The 18,472-nt window shown below is 40.5% G+C and overlaps 1 protein-coding gene across 1 annotated transcript in view; it reads left to right on the top strand.

The window, feature by feature from the left end:
• The first annotated feature begins 1,361 nt into the window (after positions 1-1,361).
• Positions 1,362-18,472, top strand: part of ARHGEF3 (Rho guanine nucleotide exchange factor 3) — a 120,360-nt gene continuing 103,249 nt past the window's right edge. Inside the window, exons 1-2 of the mRNA XM_030500560.1 lie at positions 1,362-1,507; positions 14,471-14,566. Coding sequence (XP_030356420.1) covers positions 1,473-1,507; positions 14,471-14,566 — 131 coding nt within the window. The 5' untranslated portion in view covers positions 1,362-1,472. The remainder of the gene's footprint in view (positions 1,508-14,470; positions 14,567-18,472) is intronic.

Here is an 18,472-nt window from a genome sequence, read left to right as displayed (position 1 = left end):
TATCAGACCTCAGCAGCCTCAAAGATTCCTCCATTCTGCTAATTATATCGATACTGCTGGGAGCCCAGGTTTTGCCTGTGACATAGTGTTGATTAAAACAAAAATCCCTGTGTATAACTTTGCCAGAGGGCTAGAAAAGTGCCAGGTCCCCACATACCTGTCTAATCAATGTGAACTCCTGCTTTAGAAGCAGAAAAGAAATAGTTGTAAACTACTGTGGCATCTTGATAGGTATTTTCTAGTTGAATTGTCTCTAGTTTAAAAAGAATATTTCACCTTAAGAACCAGATTCTTTAAAGAAACATTTATATGTGACTTTAACTCCAGGGTGGTTTTATACTGTGTAAAGTGGAGTTCAGAGATTACTTTAGTATCCCAAACTGAAAAAAAAAAAAAAAAAGGGGGGAATTTAAGACATTTACTTAAAAAGAAACAAGGTCTAATGTCCATGTATCTATACTGCATTTCTAACCTTAGCAATCTGAAACAACCGAATGATTAAATCTTGCTGCAAGATCTTAGGTTTGAAATGGAAAGCCAAACCACACTTGAGAAACACTATCTTTTTCAAAGTGTTTCTGGTGCCTGGGTTACAAAAGGTGGCAAGCTACTTTTGACCTTTTGTTTTCTATTGGCTGTTTTATGTTGGCAATACTGCTACTGCCAAAGCCCTCCCGCCTACATTTGAATTTGCATGTGTTAAGTGGTGCGACTGTTATATACTGAACTAGTGCCTACAGACTGTGGTCACAGAAAATAAGATTATCTTTACTAAACAGAGTACAAACGTACACCAGAAGATAGTCCCTCACCTAAAGAGCTCATAATCTACTTGTTTCCATCTTCACAGCCCGATTTATTTTTAATTCTGATCAACAGGGCTTCCGAGTGTATTTCCATACTTTCCTCCAAAACAGACATGCCTGTTTACCATCTGTCACTGCTTTCCCCAGTTTGTTGACCTCATGGGACCTGCTCCTGGTTTGAGGTTCCCAGCGTAGAACCGGTGCCACTTGCGGCCTTCTGGTCGGTGTCCCCCCTTCACCGTTTGCACTCCAATGCTGCGGTGGGAACCGAGTTTCCAGGGCGGCACAAGCCGCGCAGAGACGCGGCCAAGCCATCGGGCACGGGGCGGCGTGCCGGGGGCTCGTTGGGAGGCCGGGGAGGTGAAGCCCGGAGTCCTGGGAAGAGGCGGGGGCCGGCGGGGGGGAGCTGGGAAAGGACCCGCAGGAGCTGAAGGGAACGATGAACAACAGAGCAGCAGGACGGTGTTGGGAAAGTAGCGCGGGCAGGGCGGAGCGCCGGGCGGGGTGGGCGGGCCCCCCTCGTCCCCGCCCTCCGCCTCCCCTGACAGCCGCCGGGCTGGCTCTGGAACCCCCCGCGCCGCGGCCGCTAACGGCTCCCGCCGCCCTTTCTCGTCCTGTTGGCGGCTGCCACCGGGTCCTCGCCGGGGCGGCAGCTGTGGGAGCCGCATGCCGGGAGCCGAGGAGGAGCAGGAGGGTGGACGGTAAGGTGCTGTCCCTTGTGTCGGGGCTCTGCTTGGGGCTGGGCGGGCAGGCGGCTGCCGGTCAAAGCTGGAGGGGCCCGGCTCCCCCAGGACAGCTGGAGGCGGCCGTCGTGGGGCTGGCCTCCCCGCGTTGTGCCTCCGGGGGTCCCGCCGCCCTGTACGGGACTCACAGCGCGGGTGCTGCGGCGGTTGGGGAAAGGTCTCGCGGCAGCCCCGGGTGGGTGTGTGTGTGTGAGCGGGGGGGCCGCGCACCCTCCTCCCGTCTCTTCACGGCATCGCCGCCCGCCTCGCCCCGCTCTGGTGGTGCCCGGTCCCTCACCGTCGGGGCTGGGCGCCGCCGGGGTCGGCGTAACGCGAGCCGGAGGGAGGCGGGCGCGAGCCGCCGCCTCAGGGACCCCTGGGCGCCGCAGCCCTGTGAGGGGCCCGAGGCGGCGGTTGGAGGCGGCGGGCGCTGATCCGCTCCCTCTCGGGGCTCGGCAGCCCTGCTGTTTGTGTTAATTTACTCTTTAAAGAACTTTCTGCGTTCATCGAGGGGTAGGACTTGCGCGTCGCCGATTTAGATGGAAATCCCCGCTGAGGAAAGGCCGAAGTTCCAGGTGCCCGTTGCCTCCTTGGCAAACCGGCCCTGGCTCCCAGCCGTTGCTCCCCTCAGCACAGCCTCCACCTCGGGGGAGGAGGAGGGAGGTCTGTGGGCGAAAGTGGGAACAACAAATACGGAGCGTCATTCCCGACTCTTGTGGAGGTGGTCGTGGCAGACCCGAACGGGCTGTGAGGGACACGGCAAGGCTCAGCGCCGGGGTTTAAATAGTTAATGTTGATGAGGGCCCGTGTAGGTGACATGGCTGTGAGGGTGTTGGTGGCTACAGGGCTGATGGTGTACCGGTGATCTTGGTGGTGGGGTGGGCGGTGACCAGAGTTTCTGGTTTACTGAGGAACCGCTTACATGAATGCAGGAAATCCAGATTTGGTAGTCAGAATCTTAATTTTTCTATATCATTCTTAAGTGTTGTGCATATATGAACATTCATTTATTTAGTTTCTGTGTGTGCATACATACGTTAATGTAATTTATTAATATTCAAGGCCAGGCTGGACGGGGCTTTGGGCAGTCTGGTCTAGTGGAAGGTGTCCCTGCTCACTGCAGGGGGGTTGGAACTAGATGATCCTCAAAGTCTCTTCCAACCCAAACCATTCTGTGATTCTATCATAATTTATAGTTAATGTTATCCTTTAGTACCTCACGTGCTACATTTTCATAATGGAAGGGCAGAGAAAATTCCTTCGTTGTCAAAATAGGATTGGTTCGGTTACATACCCAGCTCTGCAGCATGTACAGAGGTCTGCTGCCAAGTGCAGCAAGTCATGAGGCAGATGCTGTATCTGTACAGAACTTGGGTTCAGAATAGGAGAAGCCATTGGATTTGCAAACAAATGGAGTTAAAATATTTACTGCAGAATAACAAGTTTTGCAGAGTGTAAGCAGGGGAGCGTCTGAGATGGAGCTGCCCCAGCATACACGAAGAGAATGCTGGGAATATCTTTGACTTGTCATTTAGTGGATTTAGCCCTTCTATTTAGTTTTAATTTTTTACATAGATTTGCAACCTGTTCTCAGTAAATATTTATTACTTAGTTTTAGTAAACAGAATACCATATTGTTTTGAACAGCAATCCCTTTTTCATTTCCCATCAGAATTGTGCATATCAGTCAGCAACATGACAAGGCCTCGTGACCTGTGAAGACACTGTAACATTCAGTGTTGCTCCTGCACATTTTCTCAGACCTCCGCTCTGTCCTGAATAGTGCACTTCTCCTCGGGACTGCTTTTGTGTAGACAGTTTTTCTGGCATGATTCCAGGCTGTGGGAGTCTTATGTGCGCATGGTTTGGAGGTGTGTTATGTGGAGCTGCTTCCAGCAAGTGGCCAGTGAGACCTCATGCCCTTAAACAAATACCTGTTTGCTTTGCTGTTCATGAATTGGAGTGATACCTGATTCTGCTTGGGAGTTTGTATGTAATGTCTTAATACTTACTCAGGAACTAGTTTCCTGTATGTGAAAATCTTTTGCTTGAGGTGCTAAAGAAAATTAAACTGACCTCTTAATTCTGCTTATGCTAGAGGTTTATTTGTATGTTTTCAGCATTTTAGGTTTTTGAGCAATCTCTTTTGATGAAACATTAATTTTTCTGAGTATTTCGTTGTGAAAGCATCTTTTCACTGCTATAAATGCATTTAGAATCCTTTTGGAGTGCTTTGTGCATATTACATTCCAGACACCTTGTACTCAAGTTAAGTGTGGTGTGCATTTTGAAAGGGTTGCATTTGTTAAGAGTTGCTATTTTACTCCTGTGTAATATGTAGGGAAACTGGCAAATGGTAAGCTTAGTGGGAGACTGAAAGACTTGAGGTGCTATAAATCATATTACTGATTTATTTTGTTTAACTTGATCTCTTAATGTTTAATTAAATCAGTCCATGTTATGTATTTGTTAATTAAATCTTGGGGATCAAAGTATTGCAAGGTTATGTAGGCTTTACAGGTAAATAGTAGTACTTACAGATAAATAGGTAAATGTAATACTTTATATGTAAATTCTAACCTGTGACTTGGGAAAAGCCTGAGCAGAGCAGCACTACATTGGAATAAAAGATGGAAACAGATGTAAATACTTGAACTTGCTGGGCAAAGAGAAGTCTTGAAATTTTGGTGTTTGCATCTACACTTGCTGGCTGGGAAAAAAGTTATCTCCACATGTCTGATATTTTCTAGGTCCTATGAAAGTCCCTTTGTTTTTTAAATCAAATTGTGCCTCTCAACTTGTGAGGGCGTGTTGTGGATTTCAGTTGTCCGAGTCACATGAAATCTGGAGTAAACAAATGGTCTTGCACAAGTCTTTAAGAACATGTAGAACTATTGTAGAGTAGTTGGTGAATAATCGGAAACTAAAGGACTCAGTAAATATGCTCCAGTATTGTGTGATTAACAAACACTTCGTGCTTTGTAGTAACTGCAAAGTAACTACTCTGAAACTAATAGTTATATAGTATGTAACTGTGCTGGCCTCCATCCCCAAGTGCGACATAAAGGATGTAAAACAAAAACCCCAAAACCTGTTTTCCCATCTAGTGTCAAGCAGGGTTGAACATGAAGTGAAATGCTGTCAGTGATTGAGATGTAAACAATGATTAACTTGCAGGTGCTCAGCAGTACAGAATCCAGCTGAAGTGGTTAGATGCTAATGGGATCAGGCTGTTAATAGCTAAACACAAGGGCACATGTACATGCATATTTATTTACTTCTTCCGAATCACGTGCTGGTGAGTATATGAGGATTTCAAATCTGAGTAAGTGTGCTGCCATAGGTACATGAGATACCTAAAAGTAATGTGTCTTATACAGACCACTGCTGAGGATGGTACTTGAAGGCATGGCCAGGAGAGAAATCCAGCAATCCTCTTTCCAAAAAATTGTTTAAACTGGACAAGATGCAGACTTTACAATAAAACTTTCTTTTTCTTTTCATATTAAATCATTATATATAAAACCAGAAATGGTAACATTATGTGACTAGAAATGTGCCCTGTACTGTTATTGATCACCCCTCTCCCCCTTTCCTTTCTATATAGGCTTAATTACCCTCACAGCCATGCAGTTCCCCTCATCACTCTGCAGGTGTAATCAGTGTGTGGTACAAGTTGTATTCCGAAAGGTTTACTGGCTTTTATACCACTGAAGCTTGCATAAACTTGGAAAGTTGGCAGCAGTTGTCTGGACTCGTGTGGTTGCTGTAGAGCAAAACCAGCTGCTTTGCTGGTGTCATCTCTCAAACATTTTAGTTGTTAAATAGAAGTACAGCTTTCAATAGTTTATTTTCAACATTTCAGCATTTTTCAATAATAGATTTTTGGGATTATAACTAGGAGAAGAGTATGTCCATTACATTGTCTGTACTGTGTCAGGAATCCTACTGATTTAAAATATTACAGTGTGTCTGGCTGGCATTTCCTCAGAAGGTTCTGTCTGGACCATCACCTTTGTCTGGAAGACAGCAACCAGCTATTTGGATAGTGTGTATTTTGGGGGTGGCTGACTGCTTCTGCTTGTCCATGGCCTTAACTGGTGCACCCAGATAGTGGTGGTTGGGAGAGGCCAGAGGCACAGATGAATTGCAGTACAGCACTTAGAGCCCCCGTGTGTGTATTGACACAGGCTGTGGTGAGGGTATCCCAAACCTGGCACCCTTCTGTAAGTAGTGAGATTCTTATGTGAGTGTAGGCAAAGTATTTTAAGGCTCACAGAAGCAGATGTTGTCAAAATTAGGATTTGTTGATGTTCCACAGCTAACTCACTAATATCCTAGAACAAATTCTCTCAAGCAAGTCAGTTACTGTGTGGAGAGGTGATCTTGCAAACTTTCCCATGCAGGTTTACGTTCTGACTGTGCTTAGCAATTGCAGGCAGAAAGTTGTAAAGGCTAAGACAATTTTAATTTTAGGACATTTCACCTTTTTGTCTGCCATTCAAATCTATTAAATAACCAAGGAAAATAAATGCTAAACCAACTTGACAAACTGCAATGACTTATTAAACTGAGCAGCAATTCTGAATGAAATAATCATTATTATAAGGTAGTAGGCTGAACAGATCATGATTTTAATGTTAAGGAGAGAATGTGATTCCAAGCTGTGGGAGTCTTGTGTGTGCATGATTTGGAGGTGTATTATGTGGAGCTGCTTCCAGGAAGTGGCCAGTGAGACCACATGCCCTTAAACAAAAATCTGCTTTACTGATCGTGAACTGGGTGATACCTAATTCTGCTTCCAGGTAGATAAAATTTTGAACCTGCTACCATCCCTGGCAGTGACGACTCTGATAAAGGGGAAAATGGGTTGTGTTTGTCTCAGCTGTGGTGGTATTTCTCTTGATTTTTGTTTATTCTAAAGTTTTCTTTTTTTCCCCTTGTTGAGGATAAACCCCTTTATTATGAGGGAGGCAGGAATGTGTTGAAAGGAAGAGAAGAATATCAAGTGCTAACAATTGAACTTCTAGTTTCAGAATACTTTTTGTTTAATAAATTGTCCCTTACATGGGTTCAGCTCTGTATATCCCTTCTAATATTCTTTACAGAAGTAGCACATAATTATTTCTGGGAATAGTTTTCCTTAGATATAATTTAGATTTAAAAAAAATCATAGCTGAAATCTTTGTCACAACTTTTGTATAACAATGTAGTGCTTGCTTTCAAATTGAGAACTTTGAGGCGGATAGAGTTAAGCGAGTCTCAGAAATCGCTAGCTGTATGAGTCACTAAATTGGGAACATAAATACTCATAATCTTTGGAAGGAACCTCTTAACATTGTTTTGCTGCATAGTGTCAACTGCAAAACAATACAGTATGTTTAGATTAGAAGGAGTTGTATTTGCATTTGAAATCATAGTTTATGAAAACAATCAGATAACTTTTTGCCCCTTTTTGCTTGGCAGACTGACTAAAGGCTAGCACTGAGCCTGCAGTAGAAGCTACGTTATTGCACTGTTGTGTTTTGTTTGGTTGCTTTGCTGATAAGAAATAAAAACTTGGAGAGGGGGAAAAGGGTAGAGAAGTGGCCAGTGCTGGAGAATTCTTCTTGCCTGCTGATAGAATGGATAGGTTGTTTTGTTTACTGTCTGATGCTGGAGCCAGATGCTTGAAATAGGAATATCTGGATCCTTTAGTCCAGAGAGAAACAGATTTGTCTCGGAATGACATAAGTAATTTTAACAACACTGCCAAAAAATATATCTATTTACATTGACTAGGGCATAGTACTTGGTTTTCTGTGTTCTGCTTAAACAGTATGTTCAATTTTTTGTGCGCACCTTCTGCATTATAAACCTTCTGTTTAAAATGTTCTGTTCAAGTCTTTCTAGTGTTTCATAATGCTAGATTTTTCCTTAATCAGATAAGAGATTTAGTTGTGTTTATTACTAATACACAGAGTACTGAAACATTAGAGTCCTTTTTTTTTTTTTAAATGAATATGACAATCAACTACCATTCCTAAAAGCACAAAACCATTCCCTAGTTCCCCCTACACTGCTAAAGTTTTTGAGTTGAAACCACTGAAAGACTCAAAGCTGCCAATAACTGCAGATTGCACAGTGCAGGCGAGTCCTTGTTGCTCTTTTCTTGATCACAGTGATGTACAGTATTATATAATGTACTGATATGCAGAATAGACTAAAGCAGCAGTCTCAGTTCTTTCATAACTCTTTATTTTTCACAGCAGTAACCAGCTCAGAAAAATCTGTGTTTGTATTTTGGGAATAAAACATGTGCTTGTACCTCCATGTGGTTTGCCTGTTGCTGATGTCTTACTATACGAACTTATTTGAACAGTTCTGAAAGATGGCTTGAGTTGTGACCACAACCTCTCTTCGATGCTGGTAAACTTCTCCATGTGCTTCCATCAGGGTGATGGGAGATAAATTGTAACATTGTCTTCCTTTGTTTCTTTTGGTATTTTGTAGGGAAAAGAGCAAAGTCTTGGTAAGCTACAGAACTTGTCCTCTTGGGCACAGTGTCTCACAGTAGGCTGTATTTCTCCAGCATGGAACACTATTCCATGTCAGTGCTCTGGCTTCAGCCTGATGTATATATGCCTGGAGACACTGTCTTGCAGTCTATAGTGAGTGTGTGTATGGGAGAGGGAGCAAAACATGGCGCTCTCTCTATCATCTTGGAGTGTTCTGGTGGAATCATCAAATATGGAGAGAGATGTGCAGTGCCTGTGGTTCTCTGAGCTACTTCCTCCAAGTATCTTTGTATATACACTTGTATAAGGTACCTATATAAAACTTATATGTGCTTCTTAAGAAGACAGAAGGTGACTATTTTTAATGATATGCCTCAAGGACAGGAATAAAAACCCTTTCACAAACAGGTGTTTAAAAAAGCCCTCCAAAATATAATTCTTTAGTGCATCAGGTGCATTTTTAAAGACTTTAAGAGAGTAAGCAATGGTATGACACGTGTTCATTGAGGTCAAAACTCACTTGAAGTAAGTGTGTGAAACAACATGTATGGTATGCTAGGCTTGGGTTGAAGTGATTATGCAATGCGGAGTTTCTCAGCACTGCCTGCTACTTGGAGTTGTAGTCAGGAGAAATATTCTTTGAGAGCTTCTTGAGTTTTCACTCGGATTTCACTGAAGTATGCGTTAGTGGTGTGAAGATGTTTGGCAACCGCAGGATCTGAAAGCCTCCAAAAAACGATTTTGACAAAAGATTGGTTTGGGGGTTTGTTGTTACACAGTTTATTAAAATGGCTTGTTTTAAATCTGCCCTTCAACAAACTGTTAGCCTAGGGCGGTTGCTGGCTAGGAGCTCAGTGCTATCAAGATGTGAGATACTATGTGCTTGCTAACTGTGTGTGGAAATAGGACTTTTCAGAAAGCAGTACAAGAGTAAATACATTTGCTCACTGGAAATGACAGGCTTTTCTGCAGCTAGTAGGAAAATGGAAAATCACCTCTAAAATTACAAATGTTATGATGTGTATTGCTAATTAGTGATCTGTTGCTCCGGTTTTGTAAGCATAAAGACTTGTGCTTGGGAGAATGATGGTGCGTAACACTTCTTTTTTTGTTTTCTAGTAGATGCACATTACTGTAGTGATTCTACTGCCTTCTTTTTCATTAAAAGGAGTAATAGTTTCTGCATTTAAGCGGCCTTTAGGGTCCAGTAAAGCTTTTTTCACAGTTCTTTTATCTACCAACTATAACAAGATACTATGTCAACAATGCAAAGCATTTTGGTGAAGGTAAGGAGCTGTGGGAACATGTTTTATCAGAAGATATTGGTTATTTTTACTTCAACTGTAGTGAACAGCTGCTGAATGATATGTGATTTTTTTAACTACCACTACTGGGAATATCTTACTTGTCTAGAGATACAAATAGGGAGTGGAGAGAAAGGCAAAAAAAGATTTTTAGCTTAAGGATCAAAATGTATCTACACTCTTTAACATGGGGGGGGGGAGAGAAAGACGATGGGCTTTATGTAGGGAATGTGATTTTTAACGAGATGGGCCGATACTTTGCTTATTCTCCTGGGTAAACCCCACAGGATAAACCCCACACTGGTTTAAGCCCATGGGGCGTTGTGGCTTCAACATTTTTCTTAAGGTTTCTATTTTTTTTCTGTTCAAACAATTCTATAATGCTGATCTGTGCAGTTGTTCAGAGGCTTGAGTACTGTGCTATAGTAGATCCTTTTTCTGCCTTAATTTTTGTCCATTCAAGAGCAATTGCAGAACTTCTGGAACCAAATCTAAATGGATAAGATACACTAAAATATAACACAGTTTTCAGTTCCTGAGCTGGTGCTTACCATTGCTAGGATTTTCTCTGCCTGTGTGGCATGTAAGAATCAACTCCGGCAGATGAACTGATAATGCATCAGATTATCAAAGTTAATGATTTTAATGGAAGCATAAAAATGAATTTCTTTATGGAGATAACTTTGGGGTATGTGCTTCCTTCTGAGTACTCTCGTATTAAACAATCTGTGCTTGCTCATAGAAGACTAAGCACACTAAATTTCAGATGTCTGCACAAACAGAACCAGAAACAGCAAGGATGTTTCTTCAAGGCTGTTCCCTCAATAAGATAGTGACCGTAGTGTTGAACATAGCTGCTATAAATTAAGTCTTTGACATTGTTTTCCTATGTTTTTGTTCTGGAATTGCCTTTTGCCCACTTCCTCCTATTACAGCACGATCTCTAGGACACCACCTAATTGAAGTGCATGTTTTTTATTTGGAACAGTCAAGGTTGAGTGTGCAAACAGAGGATGAGGAACAGAATACATCTGAAGCAGAGTCTCTTAAACTAATATTCATCGACTTGTCTTGGCATCTGCATTCAAGTTATTAAGAGGGAAGATGATAGATTTATTTCCCTCCTTCAAGTTTCATCAGGTATAGTGCCTATGCCGTAAAGTTCAAGTCCAAACAAGACCTGGATGGTGATACAGAAAGAGGCACCTGTGAATAGCATATTTTCTTCTGAACATTGTTTCTTTGCTTCTTGAATTTCATGTAATTTTCTAAGATGTTACTATTACTGGAGGCAGATTTCTGGGGATAGTGTTTGTATTCTGGTTGAATAAATCCTAAACCAGTATATTACAAACAAAATCTTACTTTGCCAGTTTTAGCTTTAATTTTGTGTGGTTCACCTTGAATATAAACAATATTGTTTGGAGATTAGAAGCCTTTCAATAACACTTCTTTCCACAACAGAACAATTCAATTTTATTTTGGATCTCCTGGAGCACTTTGTGTTCACTAGAAATTCTTCCACAAAATATTCTTAATGCTTGGAAAAAGATATCCCCTTCTGCATCTTAAAATAGAGAAGCTTTTACTTTATGAATAGTTATTTATTCTGAAGAAAGAGTCTAAGAGCAGTCTGTGGCACAACAGTGAGTCAGGCCAGAATCTATAGGCTGAGAAGCTTTCATTGAAATTACTTGAAAGTAATTGGAAGTGCAGTGGTAGTGTTTGGTATCCATGGCTTTGGAAAGTGTAGCTGGAGACCAATTTTCCATTTGTCATTTAGAAATGAAAAAACTTCTGGTATTTTGACAAGGCCATAAAACTTGTCAGTGATGTGGGGCTCAGCTGTTTAATTACCTGTTGCTCCTGGTAAAGAGTGAATTAGGACCTGTATAGACCTGTTGTCAGGAATAGAATGACAAAAGTATCCCTGATGATTTTCCAGAAGTTAGTCTGACTCACTGCTGAGCAGCCTCCACAGTGTGAATGTGAAGTGCTGCCGGATGGCAGCGCTGAATGGACTCTTGGTTGCAAATCTTTAACAGTCTCCTCCACCTTGACAGACAGTACGAAAGGACGAGTATGATTTGAAAGAAACTGGCTAATGAAGACAAAAGTAATTCAGGATGCTACACGACATGATGCGACAGCAGATGGGGATTATGTGATGGGTATTGCTGGAGCATTGGTCATTCTTTGGTATGACTGGGAAGTTAGAGGGATGCTTGGCACTCCTTGCTCCTGACTTGCAGAAGTGTGCTCTTGGCTGCTGCAGTGCAGAGGACAGGAGAGGGACAGGCAGGCACGGTGGTGTTTCCCATCCTTCTTTTCTCAGTGGTAGCTGAGGAAGGATGCTTGTCCACCATTGTATCAGCTGCCTGTTGTGCCTCTCTCTTCCACATGTGTAAGTGAAGAGTGCATTTGTTTAGTGGGTGACTTAGCAGATCTCTTGTATTATTGGAAACTGAGAAGATGAGGCTGCAAGAGCATGACTGTATCTTGAAAGAGCATTTGGATACTCTTGGTATCCAAAAAGCCTGCTGTCTTATTCAGCGTATAGATACCTTTCTGAGGGTGTGGTGGATGAGATCTTGCTATCAGAATGAATATATGTTGGCCTCTTGATACCTCCTTTTGTGTTATAGAAAACACCAGAAGTAGATTTTTGTAAGATTGTGAGGTTGTCAGGCGGAAGGAGTATAATGTGTTAGTGGCATTCTCAGATATTAGACTGGAAATGTGAGGGAGTTGAAGTTCAACAAGATATATTCCTCTCTGTATTTTATGTGGTTTTCTTTGTGGAACATCTTGAGAACATAAATTGGGTGTATGCCATATCTAATTTATTTTCTGTTAGATACGTGTCAACCTTTATCACCAATTGTTCATAGAAAAGTTTGTAACACAGCAACTTTAATCACTTCTGTTCTCTGCTTTTACTCTTGTTTCCGTGTGGAAGTCTCAATGCAGAGATATATATGGAGTGCTTGCTTAGATGTTTTCAAGGGTGGAAAAGGGAGTGCTGAAAACATCTTTTGTTGGGGTTGTTTTTTGTTGTCATAGTCATACATTGAACACTGGTACTGCTATAATACTGGTTCACAAGTGAACAGCAGATGTTTGGTGTGTGTCTTTTGGGTTTATCATCCGCAATGGCAACCTTGTGGTTTTGTAATTTGAATCTTTCAGCTTCCAACTGATAATTAATGGACTGCTTTTAACCTTCCCTTGAACGCTTGGTCTTGCTGATACGAGTGACTGTAAGAGGAGGTGAAACTCTCCTGTTGGCGTAATTTGCACGATCATTAAAGCATCTGGGCTTTCCCAATGTGGAGCAGAAATTCATTACCAAAAGAAAAGTTTTAATTTGCTCTGTCAGGAAATTGCTTCCTGAAAGACGGGACTTTGCAGTAAATGCTTAAGTAGGGATTCTTGCACTGCTGCTTTGACGTGTGTTTAACAACAGCTCCCCTCTTCCTGCACTATTATAGATTAGAGAGGCAAGTAATAATTTAGCTTTCAACACCTGCTGCTGCTCAGCCACTTCTAGAATTACTGTGGGGTTTGGTGCTTTTTGTTGTTGCTGTTGCTGTATTGATTTTTTTATTTTGGAATTTTTTTCAAAGTGAAACATCTTCAGAATCAGGAGTAAATTTGAGGTGAGGCAAAATCCAAAAAGAGGCCAGATGGCTCAGAGTCTCTGTTCCTGCCCTCACAGAGGTGAGGCATTTGTTGTTCTCCCTTTCAGAACAGTTTTCTGGATCTTTAAAACAAGATTTCAAGAAACAAATTTGCTTAGAAACAGGCTGTGCAGAATTTTTATCCCCTTCTATTGTGAGGGATGTTAAAAAAAAAATAAAAATGCAAAATTAAGGACCCTGTACTTGTAAATCCATCTGTTTTCTTTGGAGTGGCAGCGACACATGCTCTGGTCACAGTGAAGGGCAGGTAAGAAGATGTCCTTAATTTTAGTAGGGACCAGATTTGGTTGCTGACTTTTGGGACTTCAGTCTGATCAACATGCTTGCTAGGGTCGTTTATCTACTCCTGCATGGCCATAACTTGAAACAAAGATCAGCTTTTTCTTCAAAGTACTGGTTTTGTGAAGATTGGCCTCATCTGCCTGTGGCTGATGGGACACTTGCGCTGTGCTCAACTTTTCATGCTGTCCATGACTGTCAAGTCAGATTTTGACCCAGGTTTCACACAGGTTAAACTTGCTTTTTAATGATTCTTTATACCTTATCTTGACAAGCAGAGCCTATTTCCTGGTTATGTTCTAGTAGATATTAACTGATGTACAGTTGAACCTGTTCTCTGTTAATCAATTAGATCTTTCTGCTGATGATAATAGAAATCAGGTGTCAAATCAAGAGCAATCAGATGACTTTTCTTCTCTCTCTTTTAAAGGAAGGTAGGGTGCATGGAGGAAGCTCCATGTTAACATTGTAGATCCTGTTACCAAAAAATGTTCATGGTGAAATTAACTTGGCTTATCTAGAGACTTAATTTGTTCTTACCATGCAAGTTGTTTACTTGAAGCACCTTTGGCCATACAGACCTTTTGGAAGCATCGTAACTTGGATATTGCTACTGCCAGCATCTGAGTATGTCTGTGCTGGTTTTGGGAGTGACTTCAGCCATGACCAAATTATTGTTTTCTGCAAATCAGCAAAGTGTGATCTTAAGTTATTAAAATATGGATCTTATTAAAATATGCTAAAAAGCTTCTGTAAATCTTTACATATCAGAATTTGTCATTTTCTCTCCAGTGTTGTGTGGATCATTCCATGGCAACACTAGCTGTGACTGCTGCTTTGAATTAACATAACTGACACTCTGCATAGCCCTGGATCCAGGCTTGCTGACATCAACTCTTTTGGCATGTATTCAGAGAAGTAAACAAAAGACAATCAGTGTTGAGTTTGGCATAAGTAGCAAGTCCACAAAACTGCCAAATCCTTCTCAGTGTATTCATCCAATTAATCCCATTGATTTAGGACATTTACTTAAGTGAGTAAAGCATACTGTATTTGGTCTTAAGAGTTCTTGTCTCAAAGTTTAGGGTTTCTAATGAATTAGTAAACACGTTCTTCACTCATATTGCATTTTACATGTTTTTTCATGTTGTTCCTTTGTAGAAAAAAAATGAATTCTGAAAGCTCAACACTTACCATGAGTAGCCCTTCTGTAATAAGCCAATGTGCCAGAGGAGGACTGGAGGAAGAAAAAGTTTGGTAAGCTTTACTTCTCATTTCCTAAGAGGTTAATAGACAGCAGTATTGGGAGATTGTAGTTTTGAATACAGTAAATAAATAAAGTAATTTTTTTTGTTATAGCTTTGCGTTAATTTTGTGTTATTTAATAAGAGAGCAGGAAAAGGGGACTCAATTTTTTGTTTTGGTTTTGAGTATTAGCAGATGCCCGTGGACAGGGTGTCATGGGGGATGGGCAAGGGAAAAACTCCTGTTCACTTCAACAGTTGTACTTGTGGAATCTTTCACATGTAGCAAATGTCTTAATCTCCCAATGCTGCTGCTACGTTTGTGTGATGCTGTTACTAGTGCCCTTCAGTACTGTGCATGGTTGTGGTCTCCTGAGACTTGTGCCCTGAGAGACATGACAGAGTCAATAGTTTGTACTTCTTATATATATAACACCCTCCCCCCCCCCATACTCTGTACTGGAGAAAAAAAATATGCTGTTCAGTGATAGATAGGGACAAATGCTTACACTTCAGGACAATGGGTGTGTGAAAATTGCCACTGACCATGCAGTTTTTAGCACCTAGTTTGGTGTTTTCATGAAGAGAACAGGGTGTTGAGACTATTTCAGCTTTGTTAATGAGAGCCTTTTATTGAGAGCCTGCTGATTTTTACTTGCTGTGGTTCACTAGGGTTTAGGTACATTGTTTATTTGCCATGTAGAAAACAACCAAATAAACTCATAACAGGAACTTTGTACTGCTTCATAGTAATTCTTGGTAATGTTGAATAAAATAGTGGGAGAATATAGTTTATCTTGTCAAGTATTACAGTATCATGAACGAATGGCTTGATTTGTTACAAATGTCTAATTGTGCTTAGGTAAAGTGGTGGAGAATAGCAGATTTTACTTGTCTACTAGTCTTTGATTTGCCTTCAGTCATGTCTGTCCTCCTACTCCTTTTCCCCACCAAATTACCATCTATGTTGTTTGTGCATGCTAATCTACAATTTCTTTGACATGCATTCTGTCATACTTGCTAATACTTTTAATCATTAAACATTGCCTTCCTATAATTCTTCACTAAATTAGTCAGAGGTTAGAGCAGTAATTATTCTCTCCTTCAGGAATTAAATTCATGGTTTTATTTAATATCCTAGGATACTTTTATAATTAGGAGATAAAACAGATTCCCCTTTTTTCAGGCATTGTAAAATTACCATGGGTTTTGATGTTAAATAAATATCCACAATTCCAAATCCTCATCTGCAGGAGCAGACATACTGTGCTGAATTACAAGGAGAGAAATGTTTTAGCCAGGTTTAGGTCTGCTTCATATATTCTTAAGTGTGTTTAAACCTGTGTACCAACCAACAATATCGCTTTTGCTTTTGCTAGCTTCTTATTTTGTAACTCAAAATCTTGTTTGTTTAAAAAGGCCATCATGTTTGCAATCAGTGGAATTTTAGTGGGTTTTTGATTTGAGAAGCCAAATAGTGATCTGGTGCATATGTGCTATAATGAATGCAAGACGTGGCTATCTGTACTACCTGTGACTCAGCTATTACTTGGTGGCGGCAGAAAATACAGTGGTGGAAATTTCATTCAGATCTATGTGGAATATTTGAAGTTTTCTAAAGTGTTCTTTTTGCCTTGGTATTGTGGGGTTTTGTGTGTATAGAACTAAATAAACATTATTTTTCTCAGCCTAGTAATGTGCAATGTTGCACTGCATTACTGCATCATGCATTTATTATTGCTTTTTCATTGTTTGATTCTTGAAACGTATTTACATTCTTTATGGGTTCTCAGTTGTTTTATTTTCATGAAAATGTGACTGTCAGTAAGGACTGGTGTTACTCACAGCAAGATCAGGAATGTATACTATTAAAAGTATGCAGTAACAGTGTAAATTTTTCAGTGGAGTCAAAAGTCTCCACAGAGCTAAAGCCCTGAGCAAGACCTTATCTAGCATTTAACCATTGCTTATGATGCATGTAAAAGGTTTTGGTGTTGGTTAAGACCTTATATTCAGGTCCCCTAGAAACAAGGGAAGAGTAAATGATTGACCGATGGCAATTTTTACTCACAGCCATAAAACAAAGTTCTTAATCTTTTTCCTTGAATAAATTATTACTAAAATGTGAACAACTTAATGATATTTTATTTTTAAATGTGAACAACAGGTCGATACACTTAATATCAAGGAATTAATATTGTACAACAAGCTTGTGGTGGAATTATCCGCATAACCTTGGTGTATTGTGAAGTTTTCTCAAGTGCTCTAACTAAATTTGTTTGTATAAATGTCGTCGGATACTTTTGCTCAGTAAAAGCGTGGTGCCTTTGTTCAGGTGATAAGTGTAAATTGTTTTGTCTTGTCCCACTCCTTAAAGTAATGTTTAATTGTCCCGCTCCGTAAGTGATGTTTAATGACTGCCAGTGAGTATTTTATTCTCATAAATTATCTACTGGCTGGTGTCCTGTTTTAAACAAAGCTCCCACAAGTACTGGGGGTAGATTAGAGGAGAAATTATAAAATGAAAATAAATAATAGTTCACTAAATTACTTCCCTTTTACAGAAGATGGTAGTGTAACTTTATAGAACACAAAGTGTAACTGGTCACACAGCACTAACTAGCCAGAATTTAGAAGTTCATGGAAAGGCATGCAAAAGGGAAGAACTATCAATCTCCCCAAAATGCTAATGGGTGTTGGGATTTCTACGGTTTAACTACTGTACGGACTATGAAGAGAACATCTGAAACCTTATCTGCTTGCTTTCTCTAGAGCTAATACCAGAAAAGATTATAATATGCAAAGACATGAAAAAATTTTGGGGGGGGGGGGGGGAAGCTAACATAAAGTACAAGAAATGCAGTTCCTATTGGAAGTTTGAATTTCAGAAGTCCCTGCTCTGTTCTCAGTTACCTTGTAAAGCCATTTACAAATTCTGCCATTCTGTTTTATCAGTGTTTTGTATCTGCATAGTTTGTACCTCTATGAGATAACATTAATTGAATTCTCAAATCTGCAATGCTTCACTTGCTTCTATTGATTTTCCCCCCTCCTCAATATATATAATCGAGATTACAGTAGCAAAAATATGCTATTAGTAGTACTAGTGTGACTGCTGTAAATGTGTGATAACTAGAGGGCACCACAGCGAAGTTGATGTGTGAACCAAACTAAGCTGTTCTTGATAAGCAGGAATACTGAGAAATGTAGCTGATCCTGTTGATGTTACGACCATTGGCTCTCTGAGCTAGTATGGAACAGTGCTTGAGCAAATAAAGGCTTGGGAGCCTTGAAATTCTAAAAGCTACTGATTTGGCACATTCTCAGTTTCTTAATGTTGAAAATTGCAAGAAAGCAACTAAAGATAAGGAACAAGTGGGAACTGTGTCAGTTTGCCTATGCTTACTATGCAGGCTGCTGGCTGGCACGTTGTTTTTCAAAACAAATGTGCAGGGAATTGGAAATTTTCCAGTGTTTGTTCCTGTGTGTGGATTTATAATGTGCTTCCTCTAGGCTGGGTGAAATCTTGCTAGTCTCTTCTTTATATTTTCTACATAGGGTTAAGCCAGGAAGTATTTCAGCTTTTTAAAACTAATAATTGAAATTTGGGGTTCTGTCTCTCTCTCATGACTAAGTTTGTGGTGCTCTGGCTTTCCATTTCTGTCTCCAAATACTCTGCCCTGTCGCTTACTGAGTATGCACTGCTGTCCTGTTTCTATGACAGTTGCCATAACTTTTAGAGCAAATCTTTCTGAAAACTCTGTCATAAAGAAATAAATTTATAAATCATAAAACTAAACCGAATAGGCATTGTTATATGTAGACTACAGCACATTCTGACTGTCATTGTATTTATAACTTGACTTAAACTGAGTTTGGGGACAGAAACTTCTTTAAATCTTGTTTTTGATTTTTGTTT

This window comes from Strigops habroptila, chromosome 11, assembly GCF_004027225.2.
Source record: "Strigops habroptila isolate Jane chromosome 11, bStrHab1.2.pri, whole genome shotgun sequence".
Taxonomy (NCBI): domain Eukaryota; kingdom Metazoa; phylum Chordata; class Aves; order Psittaciformes; family Psittacidae; genus Strigops; species Strigops habroptila.
This window is presented reverse-complemented; position numbering and strand designations above follow the sequence as displayed.